This window comes from Cryptomeria japonica, chromosome 9 (genome assembly GCF_030272615.1).
Source record: "Cryptomeria japonica chromosome 9, Sugi_1.0, whole genome shotgun sequence".
Classification (NCBI taxonomy): Eukaryota; Viridiplantae; Streptophyta; class Pinopsida; order Cupressales; family Cupressaceae; genus Cryptomeria; species Cryptomeria japonica.
This window is the reverse complement of record NC_081413.1, coordinates 325370126-325391381: the sequence shown is the minus strand read 5'-3', so window position 1 is coordinate 325391381 and position 21256 is coordinate 325370126. Positions and strand designations below refer to the sequence as shown.

Genomic DNA, 21256 nt, shown 5'->3' with positions numbered 1-21256 from the left:
TCGACAAAATCGTGCAACACAATGGCAGGGTACACTATCGAGATTGTTTATGCTTAGAATTATGATAACCAATTTTATGCTTGCTGTAGATTGGTTTGGGCAATTTTGACTGACAAGATCAGGAGTTCGTACGACAGAGTTTTCAGACCTAGACGACAGTTTAGCAGTTTACAGACGATAAAGATATTTTTTCGTACGAGTTGCTGCCTAATTTCGTACGACAATTGGGTAGACTCCAAACGATAATCTATTGACTGTGATGTATATTTGTACGACAGTTTATAAAAGGCCAGACGACAGTTGTGCAGTTTCGTACGACAGGCTTTACAAAGCCAGACGACAAACTATTAAGATCAATGAAGACTCGTACGACAATAGGTATTTAGTAGGACAAAAATTTAGGAGACTCGTACGATAGAGGACTGGACAGAAATGAAATTTTGATAGGAAGAGTTTTTGAATGACTGACGAAGACCAGTTTTTGGATACGGACTGATGTTTCGATGAATGACGAAGACCAGTTTTGGACACGGACAGAGTTTATCACTAAGTTGTTGATTTATTTGATTTGTTTTCTCCAGTTTCAGTATTTCAGTTTTAGTTTTAGTTTCAGGGATGATAACACAGAAAACATGCAAGATATATACAATGACTTCAATCACAACATGCTAACCCTACGAAAGTTGGCTTAGAGAAGAAAACCTTTGCTTGTTGACTTAGGTACACACCCAATAGCTAATCAGAATACGACTATTGAGTCTTAGGTAATGGATTCTCAAAGCCATATTAGCCGACTCCAAATGCTAATCGGGGCACGATATAGAAAGTGTCTTGGGAGAGTTACTATCTCTCTTGCACAAAGATTATCCCCCTTTCGGAGGTGAATCAGGTAGCTTCTATCTTATAGTTCTTAGTCAGGAATTTCATTCAAAATTACCCCTTGAAGTCACACAAGTATGATTGAGGCCTATATCCCAACAAGGTACTGAAACAAGTTGTAGTCACATAAACATGATTGAGACCGCGAGGCCCTACAAAGTGCTTGATATGAGAGATCTCAAAGAGAAAACTCAAATAGTCCCATCCTCTAAGACTTTAATCACCAGAGGCCTATTTATTATAGTGAGTTGGAATGCTTAGGTCCAGTTGTATTCACTTGGGGCGTTCTCACAAGGTGATTACTTTTTCCCACTGTGACAGGTCCGCTAAAGGTATACAAATCTCAAAATTTTAAAAAAACTTTGAGGGTCTAGATTTTTTATTGTCTGTAAAAGACAAGAGCATACTCTCCTACCTCTCTAATTTTTCTGAAAACACAAAAGACAGATTTGATCTTTAACCAAATAGCAATTTAAGTTCCTAAAAAATTGAACTTTAAAGAATACACAAAGTTCGGTCGATTTTCTTTTGGCAACCTGCAAAACCAATGCATCAGTAGTCATTTTGTTTTCAATTATTTGACAGGCGTAAGTTTGATTGATAAATTCTCTGACAAGCATCCTGCAAGAAAATTAGGTAGGTTGTAGAAATCTTAGGCAAATAGAAGACTGACCAGGGTTAGCGTCAGCGTTAGCAAAATCTAAATTCAATTTATGAAAAACCCTGAAAAGTATACTATTTTTGAAACGATAAAACAAAAATTCGTATGCCAAATTATACCTTTTCGCACAAGTATTCTCAAAGGCCTGAATGATAAAACACAAAGTCAAATAATAAGAGCATAAACTCGTACGAGCTCCTTTTCTGATCTGCACAATAAAACACGGGTCTTGATAGAATTTCGTACGATGAAGGAAGTAAACTCGTACGATATTTAGCAGAGGCTGTATGGACGAGACCTGAAAGATAAAAAAAAGTGATTTTGAGGCCAAAGGATTGAATTCTAAGCCCCACGGTGGGCACCAAAAATGTGTGTGTGAAAAGTGGATCTGTATCTGTAAGCTGTATCTAAATACACAACACTTCAATTAAGTCATTAGATGCATGGTTAGTAAATCAATAATCAATACTAGACAATAAACCATTACAAAGCGACCTATTGCCTTATAGTAGATGTGAGTTTAGTCTTGCTCTCAGATTTCATATGCAATACCAGTGACTAGACGACACCTAAACGAAGAATTTTTAATCTATATGAGCATGAATTTGAGATAAATGAATGCAAGATTTAAGCTAGATGAATGCAAGATTTAAGCTAGATATGCATGATTAATCTAACATGATTTAAGCAATATTAAGCTAGATGATTTAATAAGGATGCAATAACTAATATGAAAATATCTCAATGCAAAATCTCAATGACCCTAGAGAAAAAACAACATAATAACAATATATTTTCCAGGATCCTTGAATGAGAGATGAGAACCTGAATTTATAGAAAATTCAAAAAGAAACCAACGGCTGAGATCAAATGATGATGAGCGGTCAAGATTTTCCAAGAGGAAGTACAATCTAGGTGAATTGATGTGATTGGCTGCTTTTCTCAGTTTTAAAGGAAATTGAACTAAAATTAAGATAAAATCAGAAAAAACTGATTTATTCTCTATTTCATTCAATTTTGATATTTAAATGTTTTAATTGCTTTCTTTGAGATTATTCTTCAATTTTTAATTCTTTTTTGTCAATTAATTCCTTTTTTTGATGATTTAATGGCAAATTGATTTATTTAATTAAACATGCTAGGATATTTAATAAAATGAATATGATAGTTGATTAAAATGATTTACTTGGAATGATCAATTAATTGGTTGATTAATTTGCCATGTGACATTGGTGATTTAAGAAATTAATTGTGTGCTCAAGATTAAATTTAATTGCCTTTGGTTAAGACCTTGGTGACGTTGTCGAGATTAGGGGCCCATGGTTTAGATGACCATTTTTAGGGTATTATAGTTAGTTGTTAGAGCCTTTGTTTCCCTAACATAGTTAATTTTTCCTTCAAACGATTGAGTAATGACTTCTAAACTTTCTATGGTTTTTCCATCCTCTTTCAGGCTTTTAATCCCTATGCACTTCAAATCATTTTGCATCAATAGAACGAGTTGAGCTAACTCGTCTTGCAGTTTAGCAGATTCACTACATCCTTGTTCTACCATAAAATTTCGCCACTCAATGTTTTTCCTGCACACATAGAGAGTGTTATCATCAGGGCCTATACTGATTTTTCTGACATAAATCTTATGATGCCATATTTTTGCACATCAACCATTTGAGCTACCACATTTGTCCATTTGTTTTCTTTTTTCTTCCAATTGGCGATTTCTATCTCAAGCTCTTTCATTACAGCTATGGCATTCTCGTACACCTTGCTAAGATTTTTAAAATACTCTGTGCCGTATTGAGTGATCCCATCCAACCATTCTAGGAAAATCTCAATCACCATCTTACTCTTGTAAATTTGGCACAGAAGTTTTTGATTAACATGTGACTTAGGATTGAATGACATAGGCAGCTATGAAATCGGCTGAGCATTAGGATTATGAATGGCGTCTATATATTTTGCCATATGTCTCAACGTTTTTTTGAGATTCTGCTTATCCTTCTCATCTTTCCATGTCATGTTAATTATTCTTTTAGTGGAGGCTTCCAAATGGTGTACATCCGCCACATGCGATCCAACACCCAAATTAACTTTTTCAACATTGAAATCTTTTGCTAACGAATTCTCTACTTCCTGGTACAGGAGCACCTTCAAACCAAACCATCACTCATGGCATTCCATGAGTATAAGGATTTAACTAGGTGTTTAGATGTGTCAAGGTCCTGAGTATGGACCTCTTTTGATTTTGAACTTTTTTTTTGTAATAAGGCCCACTTTGTAAGGCCATTGACATGTTTGGCACTTATAAGCCTACATGATCAAATCTGGTCAATAGGGTAAAAAATGAATAGGAATAGGAGTTTTGAGTCTTTTGAGTCACTTTGGATCATGTGGAATCCAAATTAGTTGGATTGTTAATGTGGATGATCAAAATTGTCAAGTTGACAACATTCTTGACAATATAATGTGACCTTTGTCTTTCGGCCAACCACTCCTCCCAATGGTCATGAACTTTCAAAAATCGGTTGGGGGAGTTAGTTAAGACATATATAAGTCCCACAAGGCCGAAGACATGACAGTTAGAGAAGGTTAGAGAAAGTTTTGAGATTGAAGTAGAATGAAAACACACATTTTCCTGCAAATTCACGTTCTTTGTGCAATTCTTGTGGTGTTGTTAGATTGGGAAGGCACTAATCTGTGCATAGAAACATAGTAGGATTTGTTAAAGTCATTTTGGCTTTGGTTGCATTCATTTTGGTGGAGTTTGTGACGCTCTAGAGATAGATCTCTGCTACCGGGTCTGAAACCCTCTTCTCACCTAGGGTTTTATGTTCAAATGTCTCAAATTTGACTCTCCCTTGTGAAAGACTTCCATCCCCGGGGGAAAGACAAGTTTAAAGGATGTATTTTAAGATTTTAAAATCCTCGTGCAGGAGAGTGTGGAGAGGTGTGAGAAAACATTGACCCTAGCTCGGCATCCTCATATGACCGACTTGTGTTAAGGAGCAAATTGATGCATACAGTGCAGATTTGGGTTGGATCAGCCAAACCAATGCTTGAATTGGTGTTTGTAGAGTAAGGAAACACTTCCAAAACCATAAGGGTGAGCCATCGGTGGTGTACTTCCTTTGTAAACTTGTCTAATTAGGCCTATAGACCTAATAGGACTGATTTGGGGTTCAAACATTTACCTTGAGGATTGGAATCTAAAATTTTGGGGTCTTGAAGAACTTCAAAAAGGGTATCTGAAACCTCAATTTTTTTGGGAAGTCCTTTGGGATTTTGGATAATTAAGTCCCAAAAATCAATTAGGTCAACCTAATGCAATTAGGCCTTCCTCACTAGCCCATCTCAGATAGTCATGGTTGTGGGGCCCATGGGTTGTTAAAACCTATTGAATTGGTGTATTTAGGTATTGAAGAATCCCTCTGATTCATCCCACAAGTTGGTGAGTTCATTTCAAGTGTTTGGTGATACCCTAGCCTTGTAGGTGTTGGGCTTAGGAGTTGATAGATGGATCTTGTTACACAAATTTGGTGTGATGTGTTTTCTTGTATTGAGAAACCTCAAATCTTGTCTTGAGGGGTAAGTGGGGCCTAGTGTGTGTGTCTAGGCCTAATAACACCAAGTTTCCTTGTTGACTCTACATCACTTCCTTATCCAAAACATGACGTGCTATCTCAGCAGTCCAACTATTTGTATCCTGATCAAAATCAATCTTGGAAACCATCTTCAGCCTTTTAGATTTCATAGTTTTACCCAACATTTTCTAACCATGTCTTCAATAGGAACCAAGACAAGAACCGCATTCCTTTTCTTGCTACTAAGATCGGTGTCCAACCAATGAGGAGTACTGGAACCTACTTCTTTCTTTGCTTGGGGTTGCTCAATACTTACATTAGCTAAGATCAATGCACCTTCAGTGTCCTCTTCTTCTTTTTTTATGTTCTTCAACATCTCCAACCTCCAAGGTGGGTATCTTAATGTTTTGTTTAGACATTCTATCCTCAGCTTCTAGAGACCCTTCCAAATTGACCACCACTGAACTTTCTGACAACATTTTTCCCTTATATTCTTGGTTCTTGACCTGGTAACATGAGTTGGAAGTTAGATAACAAGGGACTTCTTTGAACCTTTTACATTATCTACCTCAAGATTAACCTTGGCACCACCTGCATCACAAGTTTTAACAAACTTATTAGATGAAACTTTTTTAACAGGAGAATCTTTGATAACAAGTTTTCCTAGTCTCTATTTTCGTAGCCACTGCTTAGTTCTATGGATAATAGGGAAAGTCCTCATCTGAATCTAATCTTCTTCCTTCTTATCCCACTCTATCTCAAGGATTGGGGAGCCCTATACTTTTTCTGCATATTGTGGGTCAATCAAATCTTCTCCATGATCCTCAATTCCAGTTATATTCATTCTGAGCTGAAAAGAAATAATCTGGTCTACTATGAACTTGGAAAATGTTCTTCGTCTCACTTCAAACTCATCTCCGCAATCTTCCCAAAAATCTTCGAGTTGTGAAACATGAGAGAAACTCTCTTTAAGAGCTAAGTGTGCCTGAGCATAACCTTTGCTGTCGAAATTTGGTCGAGCAACATAGGGTTGAAGGTTAAGCTTCTTGAAATCAACCTCCAGGTTCAAGGCATCGGAAACAAAGTGACAAATATAATAACCCAGCTCAACTGGGAAAGATATGCCTGAATCTTGTCTAGCTAGAGTTTTCTTATCAATACGAGCAAGCTGCCTACACAATTCAATCAGCACAAAATGATCAAGGGCAAACCTCGACAATCTAAATGGTTCTCCTTTGAACCCTCCAACCTTGATATAGGTGAGCCGAGAATACTTAATGAAATAGCTTCCATATGCACTCACTAGCTACATTGCCTCATCAGATAATCGCTTGTTCACATTTTCTCGCAGTTCATAAACCAACCTCCTTGCAAACACATCATGAACTATTCTAAAATCCTCATGACATTTCTGTAGCTGGAGGTGCGGGTGATACTAATAAATTTTCATCCCATTAACCCATTCTGCATGATGCATATCTGGACAAGGTCTAACACATGCCAAACAATAAAACAAGTATGAGGACATATAGAAATTCTTGTTTTCGAGACAATTACTTAGCCCTTCATGCAATCTCCTAGCAATCAATTCTGCCCAATCTATATATCTCTTCTCATCCAATATGACTCGGATGTAAAAGTACATCCAATCTTCCCAATAAAATTGTTGTTGGCTTCTTCTTACCTTATGCAACAAAATGACAATATCCCTCGCCTCTTTAATCAAATGCTCTCTAGTCAAGGGCTTAGGCAATCTGGAACCACCCTTTTGGAATTTCAGGAGCCCATTTCTATCTATAACACTTTTGTATTGGGTTTTCTTTTATAAGAAAAATCCATATAGGTGGTTATTGTCCAGTCTTCATATGGCTCTTTAGCGAGAATTTTAAAGATTGCCATAATGGTTTCCCTATTCACATTCAACAGGATGCTCCCATTTGCATTTCTGATGCATCTATGTTCAGGATCATACTTGTTCATGCACTCAAGTACTAACTTAGGGCACTGTATAGCAGAAGGGAAAACCGAAGCTTCCATTAACCCACTGTCAACAATTCTTCCCATCATGGGTGAACTAGAGGGATTTTTAGCTCTTTCCAAAAATTCATCTAAATCTGCATGAGCTAGGGATGTATCCCCAAATTCTGGAAGAGAACAACCTAGACTAGATTCTAGCCTTGGTTTTGGTGGAATGGGCCTCATTTTCAAAAACCAAAATAGGCAGCAATAGTACCCACTACTGTTACTACAACAAAATTAACAGTTTCTTCCTTGTAGGACGAAAATGACAAAGATGGTGAAGATTTTCAACTCACCTTTCATACAACTATGTGTCTACTAATTTTGAGAAAATTACCTCCGCCGTTGAACCTTTGCCTTTCTTAATTAAGCTTTTTCATGAAGATACAAATCCTTTTGTACAAAAAAACTGATATAAATGGCTAAAAATCCGGTTTCATGATTACCACAACTCATTCACTCGTGTTGAGTGACAACGGAGATGACTCTTCTGACACCCTCTTTTATTACATAACACTTCGCGCGATCTCTTATTAGAAAAATGATTACCACTTTGTGAAAAATCTTTTCAAATAAATCACCCAGATTCTTGGAATATTCCTTGCATGATGCCAGCCTTTTCCCTTTCTCGGCCTTCGCTTTTGTAAAGCATCCATTTTAAATGTAGAAAGGCTAAACCATTGAACCAATGAACTCACGAACCAAGAAAGGTTCAGTGGTTCAAGTTCATTCCCCGCGCAAGATCAAGTTAAACTTGGTAAAACCAAGACATAGTATATATAAAGACTCAATGAACCAATGAACCAATGAACTAATGAACTAAATTCTGGGTTCAAACAAAAAGGTTCATAGACACGAATATTTAAACACAAAGATGTGTTGGCTGAGACAAACTGACTATGCTAAAATTGACACACATTATCACGACATGAATATTCCAATACAAGATAAAACCAATGAATGCCAGAAATAGGGGGTAAAAGGTCTACAAGTACACATTTCAAAGTGTGGCCTGATACCTGCGTAAAGATGCCCCAATAACTGTGCATTTAAAATTGCTAATACTTATGCACAAATGTGTCAATTATGATCCAAAAATGCTAAAAAAAAGTATGGCTATTAGTACACGTGAAATTTATTAATGGGCTTTTAGTTTTTATTTTTGCTTTCTTTAAGTTAGTAGTTAGGGGGTTTGGTGTGCAAGGAGTGAACGATTATTGGAACATGGGCCGGTGCTCTTCCCCTTGTGGACTTTTTTATATTTTTTTGATGTAGGTACAATTGTTTTAAATTTTACAAGTGAATAATATTTGTAGATATTGACATGACTTAATATTTCAGTACAAAATGAAAATTAATGATATTTTTGTAGTTCCTCATCTTTATAAGCATCTAACTATTCTATAATTACAAGCAATTATTTTTTAAATGTAAATAAATACTTTAACTTGTAAAAAATCATCAAGAAATCAAAACAAAAGATAAAAATAATGAAATATATGAAAAAGACCATGATGACCTCTTAAATTTCCTAATGACACATCCATTACACTTGAAAGTGCTAATCTTCTATAATGATTGACTGGAGAAAAAAAATCATCCCATAAACACAAACTAATAATAGAAACAAACTCTACCTAATAAAGTTCTCCACCATTGAGACACTAAATTATTAGAACTAAGACAAAACAAAACAATAATTTTTTTTATGCTTGGAACATATGTTTGGCAGCATTAGGGGATTTAGAGGCTGACATATTTATTGCTTTCCTCCTCATCACTTTAATCTCACAGCTTTCTAGGTGAATACGATTTTGTCTCCTCTGTTTCCACCGCACTGATCAACCAATCACCTGCAACACACACTATGTACGGTCTACGTATTTGTATACGTCCGTCCATTGCTACAGATTCGGAGTGGGGACCTATAGGGATACTAAGTTAAACAGGAGAAATGGTGAAAAAGAAAGAATCCAATTGCCTGAATCCACTACCTAGGGCCATGTGGCGACCAATAAATAAACTACGTACAACAAACCTACCCTGCACTCAGCAGCCTGCTTTTTAGTGGCTGAGCACTGGCAGACTCTTTTCATGGCGGAAAGTAGCTGTTTCGAACGGAATGCTGAACTATCTATTGTCAGGAGAAGTTGCATTAGAGATATATATATATGTAGGGCTGATGGTTAGATCTTGAACTTATAAGCTCGGAGCTCTGTTTTATTTTTCGTGGTTTTTTTGATCAGTCTGTGGAGCATCAATAAGTAGGAAGAGGGACAAGTGAGAAGAAATAGATGGGCATCATAGTGTGGGTTTTCACATTTATATGTGGGATATTGGCGTTGGTCCGTTGGAATGAGGTGCGAGAGAGGCAGAGGCAGAGGCAGAGAGGACTACCCCTGCCCCTTCCGCCAGGAACTATGGGATGGCCTCTCTTTGGTGAAACCTCTGATTTCCTCAAGAATGGCCCCCAATTCATTAAACGTAGAAACACCAGGTGAGCCATAGCATATAAACTGACATGTTTTCCCCAAAAAAATGACCCCCATTTCCTTATATTCAGTAAGGCCAGGTGGGTCATGGCATATAAGCTTAGCTAACATTTGTTTGCCCTCTTCTAAGTCTGCATTCCCTGTTGCAGATATGGAGAACTGTTCAAATCACACATTCTAGGATGTCCCATGGTGATATCAACTGATCCAGAGCTGAACAGGTACATTTTGTTGAATGAGGGGCGAGGACTGGTTCCTGGATATCCCCAATCTATGTTGGATATATTGGGGAAGTGGAACATTGCTGCTGTGCACGACCATCTGCACAAGACCATGAGAGGAGCCATGTTGACCTTGATCAACCCTTCCATCATCAGAGATCATCTGCTCCCTCATGTCGACCAATTCATGGCCAATTATGTCCGTCATTGGGATGCCCGCGTTATCAATCTGCAGGACAAAACAAAAGAGGTATGATATTTGTAGTGACATAAGGCTTTTACAGTCCTGATTATACATCCATGAATGATATTAGTCAATCCATGAATCCTCACCAGGATAAAGAAGAATTGAATTTGTTTTCTATATCAAAAAATGGGGGCCTTGCAGGTTTTCAAAATGAAATTGAAAAATGGGGTGAATGGGTGTTCACTCTCAGCCCATCTGCCTTAATCCAATTCTCTGTCATTTGAATGTAAGGCAAGACAGGTTTTGTTGTCCATAAATAAATAGCATTTAGAGTTTTGAATATGCTTTGGTCTGTTGGAGGGGGTTTTCTAAAGTAGCTCAGTGAGGTGTCTGAATTTTTTTAGGAACTTTTATATGTGGGGTTCGGAATTTGTAATATTGGGCAAAAGCTTGACTTTTAAAAATATTTTTAAAAATTGATGGTTTCGTGAAGGAGGAATGTTAGGAATGTTAGGTATATAGTTAAATTTAAAAATTATTGTTTTTTCCTTAAAAATTATAGATAAATGATATATGACAGTAAAATCTTCAGCAATTGATGAAAAATTGATGGGATAAACTTACAGCCCAGCCCCAAAGACATCTCCATAAATCTAAAATCTAAAAAAAATACTCATTTTCTAAAAACAAAATCCTCGGTAACACAATTTTCTTGTTCTCATCTTACTCCACAAAAAATAGCCCTCTGAGAAACAACCTCTACCCTAGTTAAGCTTTAACCATTGTATTTGTATTGCAGATGGCATTACTTTTGGGATTGAAGCAGGTTATGAGCCTGGATTCTGGTCCCAAGGTGGAGGCATTAATGTTAGAATTCTCTAAACTAGTGGAAGGAACACTGTCTTTGCCTATAAATCTTCCTGGAACCAACTACAGACGCGGGTTTCGGGTATAAATCAGTGGCTCTCCTCAATTGTCCATTGATTCTGAATTGCAAATTGTTTCAAGCGACTATACAACTTCCAAAAAATTTGCAGTTCTTTTATACTTTATGATGAATGGTTCCATAAGGAGTAACAGTAATTAAGCCAGCTGATTTTATCTGGTGGGCGTAATTTCCACACTATTTTGCAGGCAAGGACGAAAATTCTGAGGTTGCTGACTGAAATACTCCATGAAAGGAGGGCGTGCCAGGAAAAGCAGGAGTATAACGATATGATTGCAATGCTGCTGAATGTTGAGGAAGATGGTTCTTTTTCGAAATTTAAGCTTACTGATGATCAAATCTTGGATTTGCTCATCGCCATCATAAATGCTGGCTATGAAACAGTTTCCACCACCACCATGATGGCTACTAAATATCTGCACGACTGTCCCAGGGCTCTGCAACAACTGAGAGTGAGTACCCTGAACCTCTGTCACTGCTCTCATCTCAATCTTACTAGATGTCTAAATTCAAGTTGTGGGTTTTTTCTTCTCCAACAGGAAGAACACTTGGCCATCCGCAGGAGCAAAAAGCCAGGGGAAAGCATCACTTGGGACGACTTCAAGTCCATGAAGTTCACTCACAGTGTGGGTAAATAAAACCTGTCTCCAATTCCGAGCAGTTTATTGAATTGAGAGTTTCATATCTTTTCACATATGTTTGAACTGTTGCAGGTGATCTATGAAACTCTAAGGCTTGCAACAATTGTGAATGGGGTTCTGAGGAAATCTACCCAAGACATGGAAATAAAAGGCTTCACCATTCCTAAAGGTTGGAGAATTTATGTTTATATGGCAGAGACTAACCATGACCAAAATCTGTATCCAGACCCACTTGAATTCAACCCTTGGAGATGGCAGGTACTTTCAGGATTTATTCTTTACATTTTGAAATTTTTAGCCATTCCAAATTGGTGGAGAGATGAGCAATGTATGAATGTTTGTACTCAGGTGGATTCAAGCAATTGCAATCTGTATTTCATGGCATTTGGAGGAGGTAGCAGGCTATGCCCAGGCAAGGAATTGGGCATTATGGAAATAGCTCTGTTTCTCCACCACTTTGTTACTAGATATATGTACGTATCCACCCACCCACTTCATTACTCTAATACTTTTCCCAGGTTTTTATCAGCACTACAGTAGGTTTTCAAGTTCAAATTAACAGTAGGAGGTTCGAAAAGAATCTGACGATGAAGTAAAATTGCTGATTTGGATCTCGTAGACTGCTTAATTTCATAACCATTATTAAAATCAATCTTTCTTTCAATTAATTCTATTTGAATGACAGATGGGAGGAAATAGGCGGAGAGAAGATTCTCAACTTTCCCAGGGTGGAAGCGCCCAAAGGACTTCGCATTAAAGTATCCAATTATTAAGAAAAATAAATATAAAAGTTCAATTGTACTTACAGGCTATTCAAGCTCTCTCTATTCAATGTTTAGAGGACATTCTTCATCAATTTTGTCCTTCGGCCCTTTTGGGATATGGCTTTTCTACTTAGATATGGACAAATATTTGTTGGCTCATTAACTTCATTAGGGGGATTTCTCTTATTACAAGTTATTATTATAGGACGCCAAGGGGATGTAAGGCCCATCCATATTGTGACTATAATCACACTCTTCTTGTGTACTATTCTCATAATATATAACTTAATTGAACAACATGTATTCATTTATATGTATTGCTATGAGTTGAGGATTCAAATATGTATTACTATTAGATATTGTTACAATATCATGTGTAATACATGTAATAAAAGTAATAGTTGTGTGAGATTCTTATATATATATATATATATAAAAGGTTTCTATGTGTCTTGTGATCTCTAAATTTGTGGATGCTTGTTCTAATAAGTATATGTATGTATTTATAAATTTAACGGATAACAATATACATATGCGTGTCTATCAAATTGGTGAATTGTTGACACCTTGGCCAAGTCATCATATTATACGTGGCATATATCATTATAAAAAAAACGCTCTTGGTAGTTTGCAAAGTAGATTTCTTACATGGTAGCATGCCATTTTAATAGGAGGTACTTGTGCGATGTATTGTGGACCTCTGAAGATAGGGTGTGCACATATAGGCTCAAGCCCCCTATAAACTTATATAACTACATTATAGATTAGATTGGGCAAATTGAAAAATTTAACACACACACACACACACATCCATATTTATTCACATATACATATACATATACATATATGTATATATGTTCACATACATACATATATAAGAAAATGAAAATCAAGGAAACGATAGAAAGAACATTTACTTAAGATCGCAAAATAATAAGAGAGGGTTTAACAAATTAAGACCATAAAACAAGAAGGATGCAAAACAATAAGGGTTTAGAAATCTAAGAAGGAAATGCATATATCTATGTATGCATATGTATACATATACATATACATACATACACGCAACAAACTAGGAACAACATTGACATTGTACATACAAACAAAAGATGTTGCAAATTAAGATCTCAAGAAGATATATTTGACCTAGAAATTGTATTATGATAGAATTTGGGTAACTATAAAATAAAACAAACTAAGAATGAAGAAATGCTCAAGATTTGTGCACAATGTAGTGGATATAAGGGGAAGGGAATCAATTAATTCTACTACAAGGATACGTGTAGGGTGATGACACATGATAAATGCTTGCAAGTTGGATTAAATTGTGGCAAGGTAATCGAATGTCAGGAGGCTACAAAGACCAATTATAGAAATCAAGATAGATAACAAGTTGAATTGAAGGGTGGCAATGTGATGAAATGAAGATAGATAACAATTTGGGCTATAATAGTACATCAAATTAGGCTATTAATGATAGTCTTTTGGAAGACAAAATTGGCAAGAGTGACACATATATTTTATATCTATAAAAGTAAGAGACAAATTAGGCCAAGTGACACTAGACAAACCATCATAATTACTATCAATAAAGTTCATAATAGTCCTATGAGTGGTTTCAAAATTTGAATGCTACGTTTGACACAAATATATATAACATATTGTAGAAAAAGTAAAAGATAATTTAGGCCAAGAAAATCACCAAACAAACCATCATAATGCTTGTAAATGAAATGCTAAGATCGAACAAAAAATTTAGTTGACATAATTTGACTAATGATGAGATCGAACTCACTATCATTAAGGACTTGATATATAAGGGATATGGAATTGATGTATTCCCACAAAGATTATTGCAACCTATTTTGTTGTAAGGTACTTTGGAGACTACATTAATTGACAAAATCATACAAAACATGTGTCCTTTGTCTAGAATGTTTGAACATAATATCAAGATATTGTTGGCTTTTAAACAATGTAATAGAGTATAGACTATCAAAGAAAGCTACAAAATTGGTTTGACTGCAAGGACTCCAACGACTTGATTAGGATATCAATAAGGATACAAACATAAATTAATTTATTCTTGAATTTCCTGTTATGTTTGAGGCATCGTTAGAATGGTGTTAATTTCTCGCAGAAGTATCACAAAAATGTAAATCTTTTTTATTATCTTCCAACAATAACATAAAAAAAACACTTTAAAAGCCCTTAAAAACCCTTTCTATAAATAGTGATGCCATAAACCCTTAAAAATCATAACATAAAGGACCCTTATATTAAGAGTGATTTTTAACGAAAAAATTTCATAATTAAACACAAAAAATTATCAACAATTTATAATGAATATTAACAATGATGCTTGAAAACAAAATATCATTATTATAAGAGTGTTATTAATTGAAAACATTATTTCAATATCCGCAATGACACCTTTTTTTTTAGACATTTTATTATACGGTTACAAAATACTAGTGATGCTTAAACAAAAGATTACATTTCACTTAAGAGATTTGTGTGTTTATGAACATAGATTTTAGTGTTCATAAACACCCAATGGAGAATTTTAGAGAACAAACACCCACAACTTTAGAGAACAAGACTTAAAATTTAGGAATAACATAAAATTGCTAGAGGGTAACAAATGGGGAGTTTAGGCGGGAGATGTGGGCAGGGAGATCGACCGGGGAAGTCTGCGACTCAGTTCGTTGGTAGTTCGCAGGGCGTGCGACATGCTAGACAGGAAGGGGAAGGGACAATAGTTTGCTAGCGAGGAGACAAAACTGTCTGCCGTGAAAGGGGTTCTAAGACTTTGTCGTTTGTCGATGCTAGGGTTTTGCTGAATGCCGCCATTGGTTCTAGTGTGGCTATGTCCATCGAGTAGAGGTAGACTGGTGAGGCTTCGAGGTCATGGCAAGGGAGACGACCGTTTGATGGTGGGTTCATTCCTGTTGCAAATGCCATCTTCATTAATATGAAAGCGGAGACAAAAGAGAAAATAGATCATAATGTTTCTTTTTTTTCCACACAAGGTGTGATATGTCGGTTTAGGGGTTTTTGGCCTAGCCTCCCTCAGTTGCATACCTGGATCTCGAAACATTGGGAGCCTCTTATTACTAGTAAAGTTCATATTTTTCCCATGGCTAAGGGGGTTTTTATTGCAAAGTTTGATAATGCTCAGGATAGAAATAAAATATTTTGTGATCATTACTTTAGTTGGGAGGACAAATTTTTGTTGATGATTAAGCCTTGGCGGTTTGATTTCAACCCTTCTTCTGAAATGTTTAACAAGATCCCGATTTGGGTTCGGCTTCCTAATCTCCCCCTTCATTTATGGGCTGATCCTCTTTTAGAGGAAGTGGGTGATGCCCTTGGAGATTTTTTGATGGTGGATGATGAATCATTTGATATTTTTCACTCCACCTTTGCCTGCATTCTGGTTGAAATGGATGTTTCAAAAGGGCTGCTTGCTGAGATATTACTCAAATCTTTTAAGGGTTATTGGGTTCAATCTTTGGACTATGAAGGGATTCCCTTCCGCTGTAGAAGATGTTTTAAAACAGGTCATGCGGCTGCACAATTTGGATTTGAGAAAAAGGCAATGATGGCTACGTGGTGGAAAGGTGTTTCTCAACAACATTATATAATTGAGAAGAAATCTGAGCAACATAGGATTTTTACTCAGGTGGTTGCGATGGACTCACAAGGTCTTGGGGCATCCTCTCTGGATGTCACAAATGGTGGGGATGTTGAAGATGTGCAAGATTATCACATTGAAACCCCTAAAGAGAGAGAGAGAATGGGCCTTAGGCTGCAATTTCTGGTGATAGCGTTCCGACTATCAAATCTGGTGGCTTCTTTGACAATGCCATGCCTGTAGGGAGGAAAACTGACGATATGTTTGAGACTGTGGAGACTCTTTTTGTAGGCATTCATTCTTAGGATAATGGTGGTCTTTCGCTAGCTTGGCATGGTAAGGCACCGCAAGTGGAAGATGGATGGATTTTTGCTAAGGGTAAGAAAGCTAAGTTCTCTAAGCCCTCTTTTGACATGAGTCTCCGCTCCCACAAGAGTAGCTCTAAATGTAAATCTTGATGGTTCATGGTTGGGGGCTGGCTGTTGGCTGTTCTTTTTGCAGCTTTTGTTTTTTGTTGTGGGAGCCTATTTTTAAAACCCATGTATTTGGCTATGGGAGTCAAAATAACCCATGGTTGTCTGGTGCTTTCATGTTCCTTTTGTTAGGACAACTTCTGGTTGAGGGTTCCAGATCCATTCAAAATCTGATTGTAAAGGGTTTCGAGTCCCTTCAAAACCTATTTTTGCCTTAATCAAAAACTTTAGAGAACATCATAGTTACAGATTAAATGAAAAGAATTAAAAAATTTAAAACAATAGAACAAAATGAAAAATAGAAAATGGAAGGCCTTAGTGAGGAATTTATCCTCACCTAGTATCGAAATAACCCATTTGTACATGTGGGGTGGCTTCAAATCCTCCTCTCTATACCCACATGCAAAAGCACTTAGAAGTAAATGCAGGTAAGGACTTAGCACGATAAATGTAGAGCAAAACATGTAGCAAATGACTACATACATGTATTTACCTGCATATTAATATGCCAAAGAACCAGGGCATAACCGTCATTGAAGAACTAGAGCGTAGCCATCACCGAAGTGGAAGGGAGATTGGTGTTAGAAGTGAGCATGTTTTGGACAAACATCTTAACTTGCAGAGACCCCAGGCAAACACTTTCTGGTGCATAATGGGTCAGAGACTCTAGAAGACATGAGAATGAAAGGAATGAAAGTTGTCTCAAATGGCAAGAAGGCAAGACTATTGAATGAATTTGTGCTCGAAATTCGCTAACAATGCGTGGAAGTAAGGAGAAGCAACACAAAGTTAATGCCACTGCAAGGAAGAGTGCAAGGTGACGACAGTTGATAAATGCGCACAAGTTGGATTGAAGGGTGACCATGTGATGGAATGCCATACGACCATAAAGTCCATTTTGGACGATGTGCCACACAAGTTGTGGGGGCGGGTTCGTGGAGGTAACGATTACCACACCAAAATGAATTTTTTTTGACACCTTGGATGAATCATTGTCAATATACGTGACAAACACACTTAATAATTAATTTTATTTTACTTTCTAATTAAGCTCTTGGTAGTCCAAGTGGTAAAAACAAATGGTGACTTAGAGGTCTACGTTGCACTCCATGTAGACCTCCGAAGTTAGGGTGCACAACTATGTTACTAGAAACGTGATAGTGCAATGTCATTTCCCGTTTGAATGGGCAAAAATGGTTTTCTCTGTTGCCAAGTGGTGCAAGCATTTCCATACCATTGCTCCATAAAAATTTAACTTGCATACATTTTCATTTATGTGAAATAAAATTTTGAAATAAAACTAAATATTTATATAAGATAAAATTATATATATAAACCTCTAAATATTTAATATTTAACAAGCCACTGAAATATCGGAAACTATAGTTGAATCTTATATCATTAACTTCTAAATATCCCGTTTCTGTGGTAACATAGGTGCGCACATGACAGAACGCAATGCTGAACTATAGCCCGGAGAAGTTAGAACTGGCCGACTCTTTTCATGGCGGAAAGTAGCTGTTTCCAACGGAATGCTGAACTATCTATTGTCAGGAGAAGTTGCATATATATGTACGGCTGATGGTGAGATCTTGAACGTCTGAGCTCGGAGCTCTGTTTTATTTTTCATGGTTTTTTTGATCATCAATAAGTAGGAAGAGAGACAAGTGAGAAGAAATAGATGGGCATCATAGTGTGGGTTTTCGCATTTATATGCGTCATATTGGCGTTGGTCCGTTGGAAAGAGGTGCGAGAGAAGCAGAGGCAGAGGCAGAGGGGACCACCCCTGCCCCTTCCGCCAGGAACTATGGGATGGCCTCTCTTTGGTGAAACCTCTGATTTCCTCAAGAATGGCCCCCAATTCATTAAACGTAGAAAGACCAGGTGAGCCATAACATATAAACTGACATATTTTCCCCTAAAAATGACCCCCATTTCATTATATTTAGTAAGGCCAGGTGGGTCATGGCATGTAAGCTTAGCTAACATTTGTTTGCTCTCTTCTAAGTCTGCATTCCCTGTTGCAGATATGGAGACCTTTTCAAATCTCACATTCTAGGATGCCCCATGGTGATATCAACTGATCCAGAGCTGAATAGGTACATTTTGTTGAATGAGGGGCGAGGACTGGTTCCTGGATATCCCCAATCTATGTTGGACATATTGGGGAAGTGGAACATTGCTGCTGTGCACGACCATCTACACAAGACCATGAGAGGAGCCCTGTTCGCCTTGATCAACCCTTCCATCATAAGAGATCATCTGCTCCCTCATGTCGATCATTTCATGGCCAATTATGTCCGTCATTGGGACGCCTGCGTTATCAATCTGCAGGACAAAACAAAAGAGGTATAATATTTGTAATGACCATAAGGCTTTTACAGTCTTGATTATCCATCCATTAATGATTTTTGTCAGTCTGTAAACCCTCACCCGGATGAAAAAGAATCGAATTTGTTTTATATATCAGAGAAAGGAGGGCTTGCAGGTTTTCAAAATGAAATTAAAAAACAGGGTGAATGGGTTTTCACTCTGGGTTTTCTCAAATATCTCAGTGGGATTGCTGAGAATTTTTAGTAGGTTTTAAAATTAACGAATGGCATGTGACAGTGAAATCTTCAGGGATAAATTTACAGATAGGAACTTTAATTTTCTTAAAATCTTCTGTAATAAAATTTTCTTCCCGTCATCAAACCCTTACTACACAAAAATAGCCCTCTAAGAAACAACCTCTACCCTGTTAAAGCTTTAACCATTTTATGTGTATTGCAGATGGCACTGCTTTTGGCATTGAAGCAGGTTATGAGCCTGGATTCTGGTCCCAAGGTGGAGGCATTAATGTTACAATTCTCTAAAATTGTGGAAGGAACAGTGTCTTTGCCTATAAATCTTCCTGGAACCAACTACAGACGCGGGTTTCGGGTATAAATCACTGGCTCTCCCCAATTGCCCATTGATTCTGAATTGCAAATTGTTTCAAGAACCTATACAACTTCCAAAAAAATTTAGTATTTCTATACAATATGATGAACGGTTCGGTAAGCAGTTACAGTGTCTTATGGGCGTAATTTCCACACTATTTTGCAGGCAAGGACGAAAATTCTGAGTATGCTGACTGAAATAATCCATGAAAGAAGGGCGTGCCAGGAAAAGCAAGAGTATAACGATATGATTGCAATGCTGCTGAACGTTGAAGAAGATGGTTCTTTTTCGAAATCTAAGCTTACTGATGATCAAATCTTGGATTTGCTCATTTCTATTATAAATGCTGGCTATGAAACAGTTTCCACCACTACCATGATGGCTACTAAATATCTGCACGACTGTCCCAGGGCTCTGCAACAACTGAGAGTGAGTACCCTGAACTCTGTCACTGCTCTCATCTCAATCTTATCAGATGTCTGATTTCAAGTTGTGGGTTTTTTCCTCTGCAACAGGAAGAACACTTGACCATCCGCATGAGCAAAAAGCCAGGGGAAAGCATCACTTGGGACGACTACAAGTCCATGAAGTTCACTCACAGTGTGGGTAAATAAAACCTGTATGCCTCCAAATCTGAGCAGTTTATTGAAGTGAGAGTTTCATGTCTTTCCACATATGTTTCAACTGTTGCAGGTGATCTATGAAACTCTAAGGCTTGCAACAATTGTGAATGGAGTTATGAGGAAATCTACCCAAGACATGGAAATAAAAGGCTTCATCATTCCTAAAGGTTGGAGAATTTATGTTTATATGGCAGAGATTAACCATGACCAAAATCTGTATCCAGACCCACTTGAATTCAACCCTTGGAGGTGGCAGGTACTTTCTTTACATTTTGAAATTTTTAGCCATTCCAAATTGGTGGAGAATTGAGCAATGTATGAATGTTTGTTCTCAGGTGGATTCAAGCAATTCTAATCTGTATTTCATGGCATTTGGAGGAGGGAGCAGGCTCTGCCCAGGCAAGGAATTGGGCATTATGGAAATAGCTTTGTTTCTCCATCACTTTGTTACTAGATATAGGTAGGTATCCACGGCCCACTTCATTATTCTTTACTACTTTTCCCATGTTTTTATGAGCACAGTAGAAAAAAATCCGAAAATAAACTAAAATTGCTGATATCAATCCTCTGACTGTTTAATTTCGTACTCATCTTTAAAGTCTTTCATACATTCATTTAACTCAATTTGAATGACAGATGGGAGGAAATAGGCGGAGAGAAGATTCTCAAGTTTCCCAGGGTGGAAGCACCCAAAGGACTTCGCATTAAAGTATCCAATTATTAAGAAAAAGAAATATAAAAGTTCAATTGTACTTGCAGGCAATGCAAGCTTTTTCTATTCAATGTTTACAGGCCACTCTTCATCAAGCTTTTTTACTAGATATGGACAATATTTGTTGCCCCATTAACTTTGTTTTTGTGAATTTTAATAATAGCATATTATTATTATTTTATTATATTTTTATTAAACTCTTGACAAAAGCTAAAAATTTATTAGTGCTACATTATTATTATATTGGTGGATTAAAAAACTAAAAGCAAAAAAATGTTGAAGTGGGAGGAAGAAGGATGTCAAATATAATACTTCTAGTTTTTGTTTATTGAGGTGCACCCATTATGTGAGTGTAATAGCATAATTTAAAATAATAGATTTTTAATATTATAAATTATTATAAAAGGGGTTTAGTTTAATTAGTTAAATATGAGATTTTCATTGTGGAGATTCAAGTTCAATTTTTCATAAAGATATCTAAAATTGAAACTCAAAGTT

General features: G+C 36.8%; 2 protein-coding genes across 3 annotated transcripts; both read left to right on the top strand.

Annotated features, from left to right (window-relative positions):
* The first annotated feature begins 9140 nt into the window (after positions 1 to 9140).
* On the top strand, positions 9141 to 12704 carry LOC131029741 (cytochrome P450 85A1). The gene is made up of 8 exons (XM_057960381.2): positions 9141 to 9637; positions 9782 to 10103; positions 10840 to 10989; positions 11175 to 11438; positions 11526 to 11612; positions 11700 to 11885; positions 11976 to 12100; positions 12313 to 12704. Exons 1-8 carry the CDS (start codon positions 9435 to 9437, stop codon positions 12398 to 12400), a joined length of 1425 nt encoding a protein of 474 aa, XP_057816364.1. The 5' UTR covers positions 9141 to 9434; the 3' UTR covers positions 12401 to 12704.
* Positions 12705 to 17897: 5193 nt separating this feature from the next.
* LOC131029742 (cytochrome P450 85A1) lies at positions 17898 to 20939 on the top strand. 2 transcript variants are annotated; one of them, XM_057960382.2, is made up of 8 exons: positions 17898 to 18385; positions 18529 to 18850; positions 19274 to 19423; positions 19589 to 19852; positions 19939 to 20025; positions 20117 to 20302; positions 20382 to 20506; positions 20683 to 20939. In XM_057960382.2, exons 1-8 carry the CDS (start codon positions 18183 to 18185, stop codon positions 20768 to 20770), a joined length of 1425 nt encoding a protein of 474 aa, XP_057816365.1. In that variant the 5' UTR covers positions 17898 to 18182; the 3' UTR covers positions 20771 to 20939. The 2 variants fall into 2 exon arrangements, with proteins under 2 accessions (XP_057816365.1, XP_057816366.1); XM_057960383.2 differs by having other exon boundaries at positions 18203 to 18385; positions 18510 to 18850.
* The last annotated feature ends 317 nt before the right edge of the window (positions 20940 to 21256 follow it).